Genomic DNA, 20,757 nt, shown 5'->3' on the forward strand with positions numbered 1-20,757 from the left:
CGAGAACATAGATCCAGAATCATCTTTTCTTGTGCTCAACTATATTTCGTCGGGTTGTTCCAGCCTAGTACGATTCTATGTTGGAGCTCGCTTTCTTCAATTTTGGAGTACTCGAGGGTCTTGGAACCTTTGTATTTGAGTAATCTAGAAAACATGTGATGGATTCACTATGAGAGAAGTGATATGTAGATTAATCTCGCATGGTGTCTTAATGGAAGTAGGTATCATGTGTATATAAAATAGTATCGACTACTCTGCGTTTACTTTTTATCAAGAGTGAGCTTCGGCGATTGGACGGGGTGTGTACTTTTGCTGCGGGGTTCCAAGACTGTGGTGTAGAGCAGATAGTATTTTACATTTTAAGAATCTGCGGTTATTGGTATCAGATATCAGAGATGTATTTTCGATGTATCGACGGTGATAACTTGTAGTGGTAATAACCCCTCCTTCCTAATAACAACACGAAGCGAAGAACAACAACACATCCTAGATTCTCGAATCATATACCATCCCACAGTCAATAATCACAAGTAAAAATTACAATTCCGCTGTCAACCAAGCACGCGTCTAGTATAGTTTGATTTTAATTCCCCGAGAAAAAAAGTAGCAAGTCCCGCCCCTTCTCTAGTCGTTAACCTTATGTTTACAGCTTTATAAGAATATTCTATCCTGTAAAATCTGTGTTGGGAGAAAATATATATAAGTTATTATAGACTACGTTTGGAATCTTTTGCTCTACCTCTCTTATATTCTCTGGCTATGGAGTATGTATACTAGATACTTATCAAGTGATTTCCTGGTCATGGATTTACTAACTTATCCCCCTATCCCCTAGACTGCCGGCTTAGGACACCTTAAATGGTCCGTGCACAAGCTCAACCATCAATAATTCAATAAATGATATTATAATTAAAAGCCTTGATAATAAATTCAAAACTTGAAATTTATTAGGAAAATAATAATAAATATATCAAATATATATTTAGGTTTTTTTTATTGAAAAATAATTATAAAATGGATTTAAAGATATTATTATAAACAGTTGATAATTATTATAAAAAAACTCATATTTCGATGATGAGAATTCTCAAATTTCTGATGTTCTGATTGGTCAATAGAGCGAGGTGTCCTCTGTTGGCAGTCTAGGGGATATCACATTCCCATACCAGGTAAAAATCAACCTCGCAAACGACTATATATACCCACCCATTACAACTCAATATTCGAATCAACACCCCAATCCGATGCCAAAAAATCTCCATGGGCTGATGATCATCTCGCAAGATTGCTAACATCAATTTCAACCCCAGACACAAAGGGCTTCCTATCTCATTTCATTCTCACCTTTTAAACTCCATAAATCTGATCACATGCTCATCTAATCTCTCAACAATAGTAACAACAATAACAAAACAAATTCGCGATAATGATCATCACAATTCCTCATAGTATCGTAACATACAGCATAAAACCCAAACCCAAATCAAGAACACAAACTCAGAAAACACACAAACAGCCCCCCACTTCGCGACATCAACTCAGATATATACTCTAGATCTAATCCCTCAATCTTCTAGTATAAAAAGACTATTTTAACCATACATCTAAATAATACTTATCAATTATCTATTCATATATCTAATCCTCCCTATAGCTATACATACATACACATATACACACATACACATACACACACAGGGATGCGAAGACTCAACACCTGTATGCGGTGTATCCTACAAACCTCCAGCTCTCTCTTGAAAGTCTATAGAGCTAAATTAAGTTGTAAATGGAATTGGAAGAATTAAAAGAAAAGAGGTATTAGAGATATAACAAAGAATTATATTACAATTTTATAATAATAATATCTACAAAAAATTAAATACCAGCTTTAGATATAAATATAAAGATTATAGAAGCTCTGGTTAGATTCAACATTTATTATTGATTATTACTTTACAAAAATAAGATACATAATAGATCTCTTCTTTTTAGAAAAGTCTTTTCGATATAAAGCTTGTTATTATCTATTTATACTATAATCCCTTTTTTTATACCCTTTGGCTTTCAGCCACTCGAATATTATGATAATGTCACGGGGTGACACTAAGCCCTTTCTGTCCTGTCCTGTCCTGTCCTGCTATATATGTGAGAGTAAGGTAGAACTTCCAGTTCTACCTCCTAGTCTTTTGGCGTTTAGCTCAGCGGTAAAAGCTTCTGAATACTCCAGAGGTGATCCCGTGACAGATAACACAATACAAAAAATGCTATCGCCTTTAAATTAATATTATATTCTGGGGTATCGATATAATACAATGTTTTTCCTTTTAATTTTCGAATTTTCGAATTTTCTGAATTGATTTGTATATAAACTTAGGGCTCAACTCTGCTCTATTATTATTAACAATTTCGATTATATATATCTAATAAGAACTAGAGAATATCAAGCTTATAAAAATATACAAGAAATTAGTTTAAAAGAGATAAAAATAAAAAAGAGTAGTGTTTTTTATTACTATCTTATTAGTAAAAGAATCCTTTGCTATATTGGAGGTAATTCGAAAGGGGATAACTCTTGCTTTTATAAAAAAAAGGAATAGTAAAATTGGATTTAGGATTGTTAAAAAAAGAGAAATTGGATATTGGGATACTTTAATTGGATTAGGGGAGGGGAAGAGTTAGAAAGAAGTGTTTCAAAGGATAAAGACAATTATCTCTATTTGCACTCCGAATAGAGAATCGGGCTTAGTTCCCCAGCATTCTTTTTACTCCCCCAAATTGAATATATCTACTATAGATATCCAATAGTATTTGCTAGGCCCCTATAGCCTAGCTGTCCTAAATAGTCATGGACTGAAAAAGGACGTTAATAAAATCAATCAATCAATCAATCAACATACACACACACACACACACACACACACACACACACACACACACACACACACTCCAACTTCCCACATCAAATCAAATCAAGATCGCAAATCCTCACATCACATCACATCACATCACATCACATCACATCACATCACATCACATCACATCACAAAATCAATCTTTTCCTATCCACCATCTAGATATTCAACTACCTACCTACCTACCTACCTACCTATTATAATTGAACCCAACTAAATACCCACCCCACCCATCACTAATCAATCACCTGCATAAGCGAGTCGATACGGAGTACATACATACCTACCTAGATATCTCCCAGCGCGACAACTTCAGATAATTTCTAGTGGTTGGGTATCTAGCTATCGAGATGGGAAGCGCTGGGTTTAAGATCACGAATAGAATTCTTTGTATGGTTTAATCAAATTGAATCGTGTCAGACTTTCTGGTGATTCTCGATCTGCGAGAGGTAGGTAAGTATTACACAAGGCTTCTCTTTGTATCAGGGGTGATATGAAAGTCTATTATACATCTATCTATTATTTCACCAGAAATATTTTGTTTCCAGCGCTAAACCTGCTTCTCCGTATAGATGTGTTGACGATGTTTATTCTCACGGGACTCTGATGATCATTTTGACAAAGTATTCGAATATTGAATCTCAATTTTAGATAGAAACCTATTATAAAAACCATTATGCGCTATCTTGATATTCCATTATCACTCTGCCACTCCCGTATAATCTCAAACCATCAGGATAGAATACTCATTCCTCCCCCCTTCTCTTCCCTTCCCTTCTCTTTCATCTAGCAATTAACCCAAAAATGACAGCTCGAATTTCCCCTATATGAAACGATCCTCGTGAAAACTGTTCCATATCGTGCTATGCAGTTTTGTGTCACAATTGGATAGATTCATCCCCATATATGACAGCTATATCCATATTCCGATTCCTCCCCTCTTCCATTCTACTCTCAATGAATCGCGAGAATCTCATACCGCAGCGGCTGTGTAAATTTCTTCCAATCTTCCATATCATCAACTCTTCTTTGGACTCTTGCTACGTCTTTTGCGTATTCAGGGTCGTCAGGGTCGTCAGGGTTTTCAGAGCTCTCGGAGTGCTTGGAGTCTTCGGAGGAAGAGTAATTTCCGCTCCATTTCCTCCATTCCTCTAGCCCCTCTTCGAACCACCCCTCATCATACTCTCCTTCATCATCCAAACTCTCACTCGGAACCCCCAATCCCAATTTCCACCATTCTCTCATCTTCTCAGCATTTGAAGAGCTCTATCTTCCTCTTATTTTCCTTCTCTCTCCGCCATTCAATTCCTCTTTCCCTTCCCTTTCTCAATCTCTTTTTCTTATCGTCATATTCGTATTCATATCTATCATCAAACCTCAATTCAAGACCAAGGATGCACTCCCCCACATACCTAACATGATTCACTCCCACTGTTCCCGTTCCTGTCCCCACTCCACCCACATCTGTTTTCAAAAGAATCATCTCTCCATTCTTTATCTCACACCGTGTAGCTGAGTAACGATCTCGAACCCTTGTCATCTCGTTGAGCAAATTCCCAACAACCGTTTCCATTTTTCTCTTCAAGTTCTCTTCCAACTCCTTTTTCCTATTTCTCTTCCCTCCTCCATCGTTATTCCCCTCATCCTCAAGTTTTGCCAACACTCGTGCTGCTCTCAATAGTGAATTCGCCATCCACAAATAAGCTCTCTTTTTCAAAACAAGAAAACATCTCCTCGTCTCAAAAATCCTCTCGCGCCAAAGAATTCGTCCATCATCCCCACAGTCTACATATTTCTCCATAACCCCCTTTTTCTTCCTCTCAAAAAATGCCTCGAATGTTCTATCCATCTCCGCTCTACCATCATTTTCCTCTTCGGTTTCCTTCTTCTCAATCTGCCGAGCGCCCTTGTCATCGTCATAACCCCGGAAGACATAACACGACCCCTCTTCCTCCTCATCAAACCTCCAAATCTCATCTCCCACTTCCGTCCACATACTCACCAGCGCAATCTCTCTGTTCCTCAAAACCGCAAGCTTCTTCCCTCCGAAAAAATTTCCACTGACATCCGTCATGGCCATTAATATGTATATCCATAATTCTTTCGAGTGGTAGCAATAACGCAACACTTCCAAATAATTTTCCAGTGGCTTTAGATTCGCGGGATTCGCGGTTCCGGAAATCCAATCCAATCTTTTGTAAAATTCCGTCTGGGCGTGTGAATACCGGTGGTCATCAAAGAGCTTTTCCAGATCGTTTGAGATTAAACTATAGGGTGAAGCGTCCGAGGTATTGAACCACGCACAGAAATGTTCACAAACGAGACGAACGAACATTCTCCTATCAGCAAAATGTTCATTCTCTCGAGGAAATCTCATTGCACGCAAGTTCTTGATTTTGTGACACAAAGCGAAAACATCCTCCCTCCTCGGAATCTCATTTTTAACCATTTCCACACAATTTACCTTTGTTCCAATACAGCCCAATACAGCCTTTTCCCCCAAAACGATATGTATATCCCTTATACCATGAATCTCGTTGATTGTCTCCCCTTTCTGCAAACGCCACTTCGCTTCCGTGGAAACTTTATTCGAGGTCCAATCCGGCACCCAAGTCGGCAGATTCCATTTCCTCTCTTCAAAGTTTACATCTTCCACATGCGACAGGAATTCAAAACTAAGCTGTAGACTTAAAAAATACAATGCCAAATCCGTATAAACCTCCGTTGTGGTTTTTCGATAATCAATTTCGATCAATTTTTCGATTTTCGGGTCCTTGCTTTTTGTGTGGTTTGCAAACATGGCGAGATGTCCGTACAACATATCTCTTGGATCGGAGACGCCATATCCACGACGCGAGTGAAGAATCTTAAGCAGATAATGGCATGGGTCGGAGCTCTCCAAGTTCCTCGATACAAAATCTTCGCGTAACGTGCACATCTCGGCTAGAACATCGTAGTTTGGAGTCTTGATGTATGCAGAGTCATACTCAGAATTGGATTCGAAAATGAGGCTTTTGAAGTCTTTCCATTTGAGACGATGAGTTCCCACTTGTACCCAAGGATCACAAGAAATAACTAGTTCTTGAAGAATCCAGATTCTTCTGAACCATGGCATATCTAATACGTGACGAATTAGGTCATGAACTTTCGACTCTATACCTTCCTTCGATTCTAGATCAAATGTGTCGGTATTGTGCGACGCTCGAAAATTAGATAAAAGTCCAGGTTTATTTTGCTTCGTCAATGACGATGATATTGGGCGGAGCAATGATTTAAACATTTCATCGGTTTCTGAGGTTGTTTCTCCAAGGAATATGATAGTGTGACTTGCAACTTCATAAATCACACTCATCAGCCCAACTTGTCTATTCTTTTCTTCGGAGTCAGATTGATTGATACAAATTCCATCTGCCCATATCATTACATCTTTTTTGTTATCTCGTGAATGTCGCAATGCCGAGTCAAGACTTGCGGTAACAAGTAGTGGTTTCTCATCGACTAATATTGTCCTCCTGTTATTTGCGTCTCCCCAGACATAAGAAAGTGCCGAATAATTATCTATGACAGGTTGATTGTAATGGAATAGAGTAGAGTGAATTAAGCTGCATGATAAAGGTGATTTGATGGATAAGGCGGGATGAATGACGATAATGCGAAATGCATCAGGTTCGAGAAGAGGAGTGTATTGATATTGTTGAATATCCTCCATTTTTGGAGATATTGGTGCCAAGTTAGGTTCTTTGGCGATCAGAATTTCTTAAATCTGAGATCTATTTCTAGAATAACCTTCTTTATGTTCTTCAGGTTTGACACGTGGTGTCATAGGAAGAGATATGCACGTAAGATAAATGTGGAGATATTGGTGAGGTGAGATAGGTTGATCGAAATCGTACATATTCATGGATAAAAACAATTAACTGACAAAATCATTCAGACCAATCGTCGATAAAGCATCTGGGAGTTAGACCCATTTCAAAGAAGATATCAGCCTCAAATAGAGAAGATTGCATCGTTCACTAGACGTGATGTCAAAGGGAATGGCGAAAGCTTGCCTGACCTTCAGAGGTGGTGGTCGCATTATCAGGTCTGCTTTAACCATATCTATCATTCCTGTATCATCATCTTGAGCTTCATAAACATCGACTCCGAGTCTATCAACTGAAGATGACATGATTCAGAATCACTGATAATGAACATATCATAGTTTTTTTGCAAGTTCTTGTGATGCAACTTGACTTGGAGTTGCGGCGTAATATAAAGAACTAGATTAATGGTACGGTATTGTACTTGAAATAATGATGGATTGAATAGATTTTTGAATTTTTTATCAGTCAGAATGATGATCTAGCATTGATTTTAAACGGTGTAGAAAGCAGGCTAAACGCATTAGGCGTATTAGGTAATCACTTTGGTTGATATACTCAACTGGATCGTACATAGCTTTCAATAGAATACGCACTACACTTAATACTAATAATCTACCTATTCTACACGTCTTTTCTGGTGTAGAAATTGCAGATTGTGGGATCTGGTGGGATGTCTTGAGATTGAATATCTCAGAGCTGGAGTTCAAAACCATCACGTGATTAATGTAAAATTATTTGGGTTGGCTCTTGTGGCTGTGGCAGTGGCTGTGTTGTGACAGGTAGGTAGCTGGAGATATTAGGTTGAAATTACTTTGTGAAATTACTAGACTAGATAAGACTAATTGAAGCTTTTTCTCAATTGCATATGACATCTTCTTTCTTGAATAGAATTTCTAGTCTGCCTCCACGGCAGTGGCCCCCGGAGGGCCAGCGGAGCGTCATTTTGTTGGAATCATAGTTCGAGTTTATAGAGTTATATAGTTTCAACTCATAAGGGAAACCTCAATCCTTAAGCTATTTAGATATATTGAAGTTTTCCAAGTTTTTTTAGAAATTATTTTTCTATTAACCTTTTTCTTTATATAAAGATATAAAAGTTTGCTATTTCTTTTTCTATTTATTAACCCTAAGTCTCTAGAGGGCTAATAGAATATTATTTCATTGAATTATATAATTCAATATATAAAAGTAATTTTATTTACTTTCTAGTTTTAAATTTATACTCAAAAGTTTTCTAAAGTTCTTAGAATATTTTTTTTTAAATAATTTAAACTTTCAATATATAATATTTTCTATTTCTATTCTAAATATAATAATCTATTACTTTCTTCTCTACTTATCTATCAACTCTAAACCTCTAAAAAAAATCAGTAAAGCTTTGTTTTATTTGAATTATATATTAATATATAAAAAGTTGCCTTACTCAAGCCTTATAACTTAATCGAATACTTGAAACCTTTTAAAGTTTTTTAAAAATGTGTTTTTTAAATAATTCAAATTCTTCAATATACAACAGCATTTTCTATTTCTATTCTAGAATGTAAAAGCCGTCTGCCACCCTCCCTCCCCCGCCGACTAGCCTGGAGCCTCCGGAGGAGCAGCGGAGCGTCACTGCATTTCATTTGAATTATATGGTTTCAATTCGTGGAATTATATGTTACCAATACGATTCGAGATCATGTAGTTATTAACATTCAATTCATGGGGGCAAGCCCCCAAACCCCAGAGCTCGCTGCGCTCGAAGAATTAACTTTTGGGGCTCATTCGAAATTCGGACGATGAGGATCTCCATGGTCCATACGAGCTACGAGGGATTTTTTATTAGTTTCTTTATCGGACATTCGGTACTCTATGCTCTTCGTCATTCTTTACTTCCAATAGAGTTGATGTTTCCCCATTGTTTCACCGTGTGTGCATTTGATAGGTAGATCAATGCACGCTGATATCCAATCCAATTAGTTTGAAGTAATCGCTGTGCTATATAAAGAGGTAGAGAAGTAGAGTGTTTGGAATTGGTTGATTTGTTCTCCAGGTTGCGGTATTGCATGTCTTGAATCTTGACAGCGGATAGCGGACATGTAGAAGAGGATAGGATGGGATAGGATGGTGGTAGTAATAAAGTTTGAAGCTTGAATAAATGGTCAAGACTTTTCGGTGGAATCTCTTCTGAGTGAGTGGACTAGGTGGATTTGGTGGATTTGATGGAACTTTCGGATTTTCTTGAAATTCACGTGGTGATGGAAATTTAATCTATTATGAAATACGGAGTATACGTACGTACATATGTACGATATGTATATCGTATATCGTATATCGTATATCGTATTGCAAGGTTGAGGTTGTATTAGAATACCTAGGAGTAGGCAATCTGTATAAGGAAAGACTGTCTATTTCTATGAAACGAGAGAGAAAGGACAATGAGCATTGAGCAGGGAAAAAGGGGGGAATGGTCTCAATATGGTTCATGCTATCGATTGGTGAACTTTGGAGTCGGGGTGCAGAGAAACGTATCTGATTGGCTAGGGGTAATTAATTAAATTCAAGGCACCAAAGGAATTCGATTGACTGAGAGGGATAGATATGGAGCTCCACTATACCATTTCAGGATAAGTGCATGTGTGATTACCATTTCGACCAATGATCATTTCTCTTTCCCCCAGATTAATAACGGATATCGTTATCCTTATCGAGGAATTTCTTTCTCTTTTTATCTTTTTAATCTTTTCTGTCCCTGGGTTTCGTGCCTTGCAGACTCCACTCTTTCCACTCTCACTGGTTATCTTTGGTTGGGGGGGAATCCTTGAATATTGAAGGAAGTGAAAGGAAGTGAGAGAAGAGAAGTGTGAAATGAGAGAAGAGAAGTGTGAAATGAGAGAAGAGAAGTGTGAAATGAGAGAAGAGAAGTGTGAAATGAGAAGAGAAGTGTGAAATGAGAGTGAAATGAGAGAAGAGAAGTGTGAAATGAGAAGAGAAGTGTGAAATGAGAAGAGAAGTATGAAATGAGAGAAGTGTGAAATGATAAAGTGCACCTGCTCTTTGATCTTCCAATGATAACTCCGTATGCGCGGAATAATCCATTGGGGAATAATTACATTACTGGGAGCGTCACATGAATCACATCAAAATGCTTCATATCAATAAACTAGACGATGAAATGCATCTTTCCATCCATTGATTGTTCATATCGGAATGGCCATTCCAAACTTCTCATCAGAATACTCGATAGATACTTACTACTCCCTTTACTTTGTCCTCAGTTACATCAAACACCAAAAGACATTTTCTTCTTGCTTGGCTTCTTCCCCTGCATTGGTAACTTGACATGATCAGCCACCCAACAGCCACAGAACGGTACGAGCAGACACAGAACACAGACTACCCGCACCCTAAACTTGTCTCACTGCATTACACCACTGCACTGCACTGCACTCCACTCCACTCTTCAATCATCAATCATCGATCCATTCTTTCATTCATTCACTATCCACCACTTACTTCCTTCACTTCCACCCTCACCTCAATCTTTTCCTGGGCAAAGAGATCTTCAAACGCTCAAACGCTCAAACGCTCATACTACGCTCGTACGAACATCTCTCTCGACTTTTGTTCATCACTTCTTTCGCAACTCCTACCTCTCTTCATCCCATCAAACCCTCCGTTTCTACTTACAAAACAGACATCCGAGCTCAGAATCCTCCAGAATAAGATCATTGGAATCGAAGCTGGACTTTGCCACAATTCAATATCTTACACGTTGGATAATTCGAGAGAGGGAGAAAGGAACAAGAGTTGTACACACACACACTCACTCAACATTCGTTCTTGATTGCAATTTTGTCATTCGTTTTTAAAATCACGATTTTATCTCTACAATCACATTTGTACCGCAATTTTTCCTTGACTGAAGAAAGGAAAGAAACTCAATTCCGACCGCCAACTTCCGACCAATTCCTAACGACCCATACCAATTTCGAGGTACCTGTCGAAGGACGATCAAACCCGCGCGCTTCAGAATAACACAATCAGGAAGACATCTCACCAAAAGGAAACAACAATTTCTCTTTCAATTGTATCAATCAAGTCAAGCAATGTCAATTTGATCTTCAATTAAGAAGATTTTGATACCGTCAATTGGCCTGGTTCAATTTAAATCGCATGAATAGTGAATATTCTTGTCGCATTCGCATTCATTTCCACTTTCTCGTGAATTTGTCACAGATCAACAAAATTATGATTCAACAATAGAAACGGCCACTCTTTACCTTTTTATTGTGCTTCCTTGCTCAGCTTTAAGCCACGGTCGACCCGAAAACGTATATCCACAATCCTACTGTCGTTGACGTTTGTACCCGTTACCCGTTTATTCGACCATTACCATCCAAGACTAATCGTTGTCTTACCTTTTTCATATCCGTCCTCGATTGATATCATTCATACGACCAAGTACATGAATACTTACTCGACATATCAATTGTACATCACCCTCACTTAACCTGCACAAGTCGATACTTCGCAGGCGGAGAACGACAAGTGCATCAAATACAACTCTACGTTCATTATATCGAAGGGACTCGCTCATTGCGAAATATCCAACAAAACCTTCAAGGTTACAATTCCTTCTTTTCTAGCCAGGTGCTTCGACATTATATCCATTGTCATCGTGGCAGAGCCAAACGAATTTAATTAAAAGATATACCCTTTACTATTTCAAATATGGGGATTTTTTCAAGACGTGTGAACAAAGACGACCTACGTCCTGAGCAGAAATGGGACTTTATTGTAAGGTTTGGAATGTCGTTGGGAATAGGAATATACTAATTGTTATTCACAGAGTCTTAACGATTTTAAATCCACATCCTGTCTCACTCCTTTCGCATATGCATATCTTTGGATTTCTTTGGTCATCTCTACCGCCGTTTATGGTGTAGATACTTTTACCGCCGTTAACCTTTTAGCTTTCAATCGATGGTCTGGGGAAATTCAACCAATCATTCCTCTCAATGTTTCGAAATGGATCTTTTCTGGATGTATCATTGCTTCTTGGATCAATATTGGATTCGAACATTTACGAGCGTGGAGAGTCATGCGACGAGGAGCTGTTGCCGAAAGTTATTTGGACAATCTTGCTGTTCGACTTGAAAGTATCAAAATGGGACAGACTGGTCGAGGTTGGAGAAGATTCTTGGTCTTTGCCGAATTGACAAAATCTAAAAAGGGGACCGAATATGTTGCGCTATTTACATATTTCGCTTTTCAATGTACGTCGCAAAAGGACCCCCATATTTTCATTACTAACATTTCTAGCTTGGATTCGTGTTGTATTCTGTCAGGGACCTCGTCAAGTCATCAACGCATTAACTCTATACTCAGTGTTTCATGCAAAACTCGATCCTACTGAATCCAATGATGTTGGAGACGCCTTCTTAACCTTTTTCAAGAAGGTTGGAATCCTTGCAGAACAAGAACATCAACAAGCAGTTATCTTGTCCGGTATGATCTTCACACTTGTCATTTGGATCTTTTCCGCATTAAGTCTTATTCTCGCAATCTTGTTCTATTTACTGTTCTTATGGCATTATATTCCAAATCACGATGGTGGACTTACAGGCTATTGCGAGCGAAAGATTAATGAACGTTTGACAAAGATTGTCAGTGCCAAGGTCAACAAGGCTATCGAGGAGGAGGAAAGAAAACGAACCAAAGCAGAACAAAAGGCAGTAAAGAAAGGAGAGAAAGTTTCTGGACGTCAAGCTACTATTCCAGCACTTTTCGATTCGAAAGAAGACGACAAACTTCCGGATATGCCTGTGCTCAATAGAGCAGATACAATGACAACCTTACCACAGTATACATCACGACCAGGTACACCAAGTAGTAATCTTCCACAAACAGCCAGTTTCGAACTTGAGAAATTGGATCAAAAACGACCATTACCTGGAAGATCTGTTACAGGGTCAAGTTATGCTTCGAATGCTCCTCTTATGGGTAATGCAGGTGATATGGGAAGAGTGCCGGACTTACCACCACTTGATACGGATATGCCATTCCCTGCTCCACAAAGAACTAATACTGGAGGATCTCAAGGTAGTCAATGGCAACGTGGTCCACCACAAGGTCCTCCTCAAGGTCCACCAAGAATGCCATCTGCAATGGGTGATCGTGGATTTACAGCAAGTCCATTTTCTTATGCTGATGGACGAAATACACCTGGATTTCCAGGACCACAAAGACAAAATACAATGGATTCTTATGGAAGACCAATTCCTCGATCGCATACACCTATGGGTCCTGGCCCAGCTCCATCAATTGGAAGACGTACACCATTCGATCCTGCTATGCAAAATCCTCAAAATCGTATGATGTCTCCAGCATCAGAATATGGATCAGAATATGGAAGACAAACACCATTCAATCCAGCACTTCAAAATCAAGGTCGACCTTCACCAGCTCCAGGGTCAGAATTTGGAGGGCCAAGACCACCATTCAACTATAATCAACAAGGACGTTCATCACCAGCACCTGGACCTGATTTCAGTCGTAGAACACCATTCGACCCAGCTCTCCAAAACAATGGACGTGCTTCTCCAGCTCCATCAAATATGGGTCAAGGGTATGGGCAGAATACACGAAGTCCGCCATCAACAAATCCAGCTGGGTATAAACCATTCAATCCCAATTCCATCAACCCAACATTAGCATCACCAGTCGAACAAGAAGAACAACACCAACATGGTTTTGATTTCGGTACGGGCACATCGAGTCCACCTCGAGTTAGGAATTTAACGGAACCTATTCCAAGGGCTGCGACTACGGGACCAGAACAAATGAGATCTCATGGAAATCGAAATGAAGATTATGGAGATGAGGAAATGGGATCTATTTCTCCTCCTAGAAGAGCTGCTACGGAAGTTGGTGAATTTAATCCAGATCAAAGAACGAATCAAAATCAAGCTGATCAAAGACATGGCTCGGAATCTGGATCGGGATCGGGATCTGCACCATGGGGAGGTTATAGATGAGAGGTGTTTTTGAATTTAAGGGTTTTGAAGAATTGACAAAGGGCGTTCAATCTGGATTGGATTGTATATTTAAAGCGAAATGCTAATAGGGGGTGTTTAACTTTTAACAGCGATGAATTACATACTTGGTGGTGTTTTGAGGTGGTTCTTTGGTGTTTATAGGAAAGAGGTTTATATTTATTCACTTACGTTCTTTATGAAGATATTTGAAAGGAGAAGATGAGGAAGGGAATATGAGGAAAAATAGATTTATATACCACTTGTGTGTATGGTAGGAAATCTATCGCTCGTGGGGTGGTATCATCTGTGAGAGATGAATTGGGGATGTTTATACGAATTGGTGGATTGATGATAGTAATAAAGAATTATTGAATTGGAAGCGGCGGAACGAATTGATGGTTTCGAAATGAGGTGAGGTGGATACTAGGTAGATAGATAGATATCTATGAGATACCTAATTTGAAAGATGAAATGACCTCGGGATACCTTGATTGAATCTTTTTTGTTTTGTCTCTTTGACTATTCTTTTTTGGAATATCTCTTGATTTACTATGACTAGGGTGGATTTAATCTAGTGGTTAGAGAGAGAGAGATTTTGAATTTGAAGAAAACTTCTCTTATTTTGAGATAAATGTTAAGATACTAACTAAGGTGATTGAGGGGAATGAGGGAGATGAATGAGATGAGATGAGATGAAATATAATAGATAGATATAATGAGTATTTAGGGAGATGGAGTAGATGAATGGATGTAGAAGTCTGAAGTGAGGAGTGGGAAGGAGTGGGAAGTGGAAGTAGGATTTATAGGGTTATGGGAATGGAGGTAAAGATAAAGAGATTGAGGTGAAGATGAAGGGGTATGAAGGATAGGATAGGAATAGAAAGGGGAGTTGAGGGGGGATTTTGTTAGTAGATGGGGTTTGAATTTGAGTTTTGGGTGCTTTATTAGATATGTATATATATATGTACGAGTTTGAAGTTGGGGAAGAGGGGTGGAAAGAAGAGAGTAGATTGATAAGGAATAGAGATTATCTAGATAGTAATTAGAAATTAAAATTAAGAATTAGATACTAGGTATTAAGAATTAAAAATCAAATAGAAAAGTAAAAGAAAAGAGATGAAGAAGAATAGAAAGGAGAGAGAGATGATATAATAATTAGACTATGTAGTGAGTATTTATAGAGTAGATAATTAGTTTTATAGATAAGATAGTTTATAGATTATTTACTTATTAAGTGTTTTATTGAAAGATCTAGAGAAATCTCTATAAGTAAGTAATTCTAGAGCTTGTAATTAATTTTGTATCAATATTATACTCGAGAGTAGATGATATGTTTTATAAATAGTTTATATATATAACGAATAGGAGCTTAAATAAACTATCTATCTTTAGATTATCTATAGATATATGTCACGGGGTGACACTAAGCCCTTTCTATCCTGTTCTATCCTGCTATATATGTGAGAGTAAGGTAGAACTTCTAGTTCTACCTCCTAGTCTTTTGGGTATTTAGCTCAGCGGTAAAGCTTCTGAATACTCCCAGAGGTAATCCCGTGACACCTATCTACCTATCTACTTACTCATCTACTCATTCACCTACTCATATAACAAATAAAATCAAAAACTCATCTATAAAGCTAAATACTTAATTCCAGTAATCAATAATATATAGATTCGAATTCTCATCTAAACATTTCATCTACTCAATTATAGAATTACTATACGACATCGAGGATTAAGTTTTGATATCTTATTATTTATATAAATAGCTGGGACACCAGGGGGGGGGGGGGGGGGGGGGGGGGTAGGTTTTATATCTTTTTCCTATCTACTTCATTCGATTAGGAATTAGATACAGATACAGGCGCATCGCATGGTCTTAGCATAGCTATATAGATCGAATCGATTATGCATTTACTACTACTACTACTATATAAATAGCTTAAATTAATTTAAGTTGATATAATTCAGTCTAGTCTAATACGGAATTATAAATTTTAGTTCAAGTCTAGCTTACTTGAATAAAATAATAACAGAATATAAGATCTAATCTAATATAATCTAATCTAAAAATTTAATAGATCAATTCTTCATTCAATCACTTACTTATATAACAAATAAATCTCTATATATCAAATATATAATCTACTATATAAAAAACCCATGATTATTCTAAAACTCTACTCTTTATTATAAATCAATTATAATCTATGTTCAACAGTTTATTGAATATTATATATATATCTACTTATCTATAATAATATCTTGACTATGCGAAGATAATCTATATTGTCACGGGATCACCTCTGGGAGTATTCAGAAGCTTTACTGCTGAGCTAAATACTCAAAAGACTAGGAGGTAGAACTGGAAGTTCTATTTTACTCTTATATATATAGCAGGACAGAACAGGACAAAAAGGGCTTAGTGTTATCCTGTGATAATAGGTAGGTATTATAGAGTACTTGAGTGTATTCTGAGTACTTAGATATATTCTTATTAAGATGAAGGAAATTTAATTGATATTGAGGGTTGTTATAGTATTTTTTCTTTCTTTCTTCTTGGAATCATTGATTGTTAACTGAGTAGATAGAGGGTTACTTAATTGGAATTTGACGTATGAGTCGTAATAATCATCTTTATTTCAAAATACTTGCGGAATTTCTAAGTGGGGTTCTAAGTAAGGGAATATGTATAGTATGTAGGATTGAATGCGATGAATCTTACTCGAAGCTGATTTGAGAATTTTGTATATTAGATATACTAATACAGGTTGAAGAATTCTAACTGATGTCAGCCTCGGTAAACTCACTAGTTCGAACTATTATAATTCTTCTCGATTACTTAAGATCGCTTCGGGTCGCTTTGTGGTTTGTTTGAGTATTGAGGTATTAAGGGGTAGGTATAGAAATAAGTGTAACATAATGTATTCAAATTAAATCTATCGCTTTTTGAGGTTAAGAATGAAAATTCTAGGAAGATGTTTGTATAGTAGTGTAAAGCTAGATGTATATGTACTCGTGTATCATCAAATAAAACATATCTGAAATGTCTGAATGAAAAATATCTTCAGGAATACCGATACACGCAATTATCCTTCCCCCCCCCCCCAAAAAATCCAAATCCTATCCCGTGCTTCCAATCGAAAATTTTTAAGACATTCATAAATCAACATGTAGATTTCGAAACCGCTCATTGTTCGCGAGATCACTGGAGGTGCGCTTAAAATTAAGCTTTCGTAAATTTCGTAAAGATTTCAGGCTACACTAGTAGCTTTTACCACACAGGCTGTAGTTGCATCTTCATAGCGCTGTTGATCAATTGTCGGAAAATATTCAGCGTGCAGCAAGTGCTGTGGCAAAGGGCAAAAATGACGCATAGTAGGAGAACTTCGATGGTGTTTGAGAACTCCGGAACAAGCATACCGGATCTTTTTGTTGTCCGTGGAAATGCTTGTTCGTAACTAGTGGTTTGCTGAGCTTCCCGTTATCTTTGGGGGTTATGGTTGGTGCTGAAATCATAGCAAGCAATTAGTCGAATAGTCTCAAATCTAATCGAGACCAACTGGTTGAATACTGGTGCTGCTGGTACTGCATTCAATCAGTGTTTTACTGTAATGAAATTTATGACAATAATGTATTTTTTGATATTCCCATAACCCATTTTTCTCATCCACTGACTAGGCACTTAGCCAAGTACCCCCTTTTATCCTCACATCACTCTCCCCCCTCTTCCTCACCACTTCCCTCTCACTATCATTCTCGTAATCCTCTCCTACGAAAACCACCGGCCGTCCATGATCAAACTCTTACTGATCGTTGGCGCTGGACTACTAACTGTTTCTGCTAACTCCAACGTTTGCATATAATCTGCATCATCATGTTAATGGAAATATCGGTTTGAATGCCGATCTTTAGGGCCATGCGCTTCTTGGATGGTAGATAAGTGTTGGGAAGAACGGATACTTTGGCAATTAATTCGGCCATGGACATTTCGATGTTGAGTTTAACGATGTAGGCGAGAGGATGGAATTGCATGTATCTATTTATGGTGTTAGTTTTTAATCTTTACGAGAGATTACAATATGAAAGGGAAAGAGACAAGAGATGCGGGATACTTGAGGACTGGGTTGACTTACACAAAAGAATTTTCCAAACTCATCATTCCGATAATTAACGCATCCATACTCAAGGAAAAAACCACCAATACAGCATTAAACTTAATCAAGGTCTTGTATTTTTGCAAGCCATTGCCCACAAGCTTGCTGTATACCGTTTTCATAAAATAGAAGTTCAATAATGCATCCACCAACAGATAGATACTTTTCTCGCATCGATCCCAAACATCATTGATGTGAATAAATCTTTGTGAAATTTGTAGTCTGGCCGGAATCCAAATGCAATAAACCGAAATATTGATAAGTGTGATGATCACTGCGACGGCAATTTTAAGATGAAGTGCTTTCCTTTTGACGGTGAAGAGAATGCTGATTCGATTTACTATAATCTGGAGGAGAAATTGAACTTGTAATGCCCAGAGAGTGAGGATGCAGAAGAAGAATGCGAAACTACATTGTATTAGAGGGCGATCAACAGGTTGATTGGACGCTGGAAGATATACCTTGGGGGAATAATTTCAGCATCATACAAATGAATCCAACATATGATTGCAAATGCCAGACATACGACGAGTTCAGACCATATCATTACTACATATGGAGTATGAACTCGAGTGATTCCATAACGTTGTCGAACTCGTCTTGTTTGCTTATATGCCGTCCATGCTGTTAACCATCCAAAACCAAGAGTCCATCCAAAAGCAATCGATGCAATGGCTAAGTCAGCGCTTGTCGTAGGGTGGGCCACATAATTTGAAGAGAGTAATGTGAGCATGATAATGATTGATGTCGTGAAGCCTTCACCGAAGCTGGATCATCTCTGGGTGGGGCTCAATCCAATAATGAAATCAAATGAACGCCTAGAACGAAGAAATAATGTAGAAACGAAAGAAGATAATGACAGTAATATAATAGGATTATCTCAGGGTAACGGACGTCGTTCGTAAGTCGTGATACAAGGTCTAAGACTACTTTGTATATAGTTCTTGAATCGAAGTAGAAGTTTCTTTGAGATCTAGTCAGGGACCAGATGTCAAAAGAGATCAGCTAAAACTCTATTACAATCAGGAATCACATAGTGTTTGGTTTCTGGGCGTATGCCATACCTATGAAGACTTTTATGAAACAGGGGCCAGGATGAAGCGACGCTCTGGGCCTTGATTTAAAGTTCACCCAAGGAATATCCAGATCTCTGGGATTCGGATTCTTTTCATTGTTACACCTCTGCCATCCCGGTGCCATATAAACTTTCGTTTCCAGTGCATTGGGTAGCCCCCTTTTTAGGTAGGGATTTCCCCGAAGGCAGATCCCCCGGGAACTTTAACAGGGAATTTTGAGAACATGTCCACTTGAATCTTAGAATATCATGTACCAATTGAAGATTCGTTCATCTGAAAGACAGGCTATCCCAAGAAGTCAATACTTTCAACTCATTCCCAACAACCCATGTGGCGTTGATCGTCGAGTATCTTAATAATCATGGACCGTTTTATGTAAAGAACCACTTTTGACATATTTCAATCATTTCCTCGGGGAAGGCTAGTGAACTGTCTATCACTTCGTAATCTCTCAAATATTGATTGATTCTGATTCTCTACTTTCCATTACCAACAAGCGAGCTGGTTCCAAACAAGGCTGAATGACCTTTCGAGACGTTCTAGGAACAATCTCTTGCAAGTTACATGTTTCAATGTTGACGTTGTGCTAAGGGAAGTTGTAAATTGAACGGTCAATTCTCGTATAAGTCAAGGATGTTTGCTTGCTCGCATTGATAATGGCTTAGCGTATGTGTCGGAGAATTTTTCTAGCTTGCCAAGAGATCAGACTTTGGGCAGAAAGTGGGTTGGTAAACGCCATGACCTTCAAGTCCACACACTGATATATCTCGCACCTTGAGAATTTTGCATGCGATTTGAATGATGAATGGAGATCTAATACTCAATTCTTGAACAATATCGAAATATCATGAAAAATCCTTTACCTCCACTCTATTCAACCATAAGCATAACCGGAGAATGGGATTAACATTGAGCATGGATCGGGTGAAGGCCAATCATTTCTGAAGATCCAAACAAGACTTTCAATTGGGTCAATCCGATAAAGTATAATTCCTTAGTAAGTACAGGCATGATGCTACTTGTACAATCATGCGGAGGTTGACCAGTGTTCCGAGATCACACACATACTTCGTAGATTTCAAAACAGCGTCTCAAGGACTCTACGAGTCTACCTAATGCCTTCGGTGGCAATCTATCGCGTGTTGGCCGACTGGATAAAAAAATTCCATTCTTACACTGAGCCCTCTTTGCTTCTCACTCCCAGTGCAAACAAACATGTTCCAGACGGATCCATACGTCTCCCTTCATGGGATGAAGAGCAGTCAAAAACCATCGCGATAAGTATCTTTTTTGATAACACAAAAATTGCATGGATTGTGAAGCAACACTTCAACCTTGTTACTTGCTGTCGCTCTATATATTTACGGACAATCAAATTGAGCGAGATGTTTGCCGTTCCTCGGTTTTCACTTGAGCCAATAATAACCAAGAGCCGAACTAGAAGCGGAGCTAGCCTGTAAATCAGAATAGCCGAAGTGGTCCAGCCTATACGTAGGAGAAAAAACTCCGGCCTGATGTTTTGATAAGGGTGCATATACCATTATGCAGTGGTCAATTCCGGCCTGTTTTTTCTCCTACGTATAGCCAGCCGCCCCAGAGACGCTACCGGACGGCTCGTAACGTGGACTTCACACTTTTCCAAGGCACCTCTAGTTCTAATTTATTATTTATAACCAACCTTTGTGCCAAGCATTTTGATATTTGGTGGCACAGTTTACCGAGTATTT

At 38.2% G+C, this 20,757-nt stretch overlaps 4 protein-coding genes across 4 annotated transcripts; 1 reads left to right on the forward strand and 3 right to left on the reverse strand.

Moving 5' to 3' along the window:
• Positions 1-3,866: 3,866 nt before the first annotated feature.
• EAF02_001177 (uncharacterized protein) lies at positions 3,867-4,157 on the reverse strand (the record flags this gene model as incomplete). The annotated part of the gene is made up of 1 exon (XM_038897225.1): positions 3,867-4,157. The coding sequence occupies one exon, from the start codon at positions 4,155-4,157 to the stop codon at positions 3,867-3,869; it is 291 nt and encodes a 96-aa protein (XP_038764084.1).
• Positions 4,158-4,161: 4 nt separating this feature from the next.
• EAF02_001178 (uncharacterized protein) lies at positions 4,162-6,621 on the reverse strand (the record flags this gene model as incomplete). The annotated part of the gene is made up of 1 exon (XM_038897226.1): positions 4,162-6,621. The coding sequence occupies one exon, from the start codon at positions 6,619-6,621 to the stop codon at positions 4,162-4,164; it is 2,460 nt and encodes an 819-aa protein (XP_038764085.1).
• A 3,325-nt stretch (positions 6,622-9,946) lies between these two features.
• On the forward strand, positions 9,947-14,276 carry EAF02_001179 (uncharacterized protein). The gene is made up of 3 exons (XM_038897227.1): positions 9,947-11,557; positions 11,610-12,036; positions 12,083-14,276. Exons 1-3 carry the CDS (start codon positions 11,492-11,494, stop codon positions 13,795-13,797), a joined length of 2,208 nt encoding a protein of 735 aa, XP_038764086.1. The 5' UTR covers positions 9,947-11,491; the 3' UTR covers positions 13,798-14,276.
• Positions 14,277-17,474: 3,198 nt separating this feature from the next.
• EAF02_001180 (uncharacterized protein) lies at positions 17,475-18,687 on the reverse strand (the record flags this gene model as incomplete). The annotated part of the gene is made up of 4 exons (XM_038897228.1): positions 17,475-17,602; positions 17,646-17,836; positions 17,934-18,362; positions 18,416-18,687. 4 exons carry the CDS (start codon positions 18,685-18,687, stop codon positions 17,475-17,477), a joined length of 1,020 nt encoding a protein of 339 aa, XP_038764087.1.
• Between the last annotated feature and the right edge of the window lie 2,070 nt (positions 18,688-20,757).

The sequence above is a fragment of the Botrytis sinoallii genome, assembly GCF_014898435.1.
Source record: "Botrytis sinoallii strain Bc 23 chromosome Unknown BSIN_001, whole genome shotgun sequence".
NCBI classification, from domain to species: Eukaryota; Fungi; Ascomycota; class Leotiomycetes; order Helotiales; family Sclerotiniaceae; genus Botrytis; species Botrytis sinoallii.

Excerpts from the sequence above, each read along its gene's own strand:
- EAF02_001179 (XM_038897227.1), top strand. The coding sequence starts at position 11,492 with ATGGGGATTTTTTCAAGACGTGTGAACAAAGACGACCTACGTCCTGAG. Across the intron at positions 11,558-11,609 it reads AGCAGAAATGGGACTTTATT|AGTCTTAACGATTTTAAATC; the intron begins GTAAGGTTTGGA and ends TGTTATTCACAG. Across the intron at positions 12,037-12,082 it reads TACATATTTCGCTTTTCAAT|CTTGGATTCGTGTTGTATTC; the intron begins GTACGTCGCAAA and ends TAACATTTCTAG.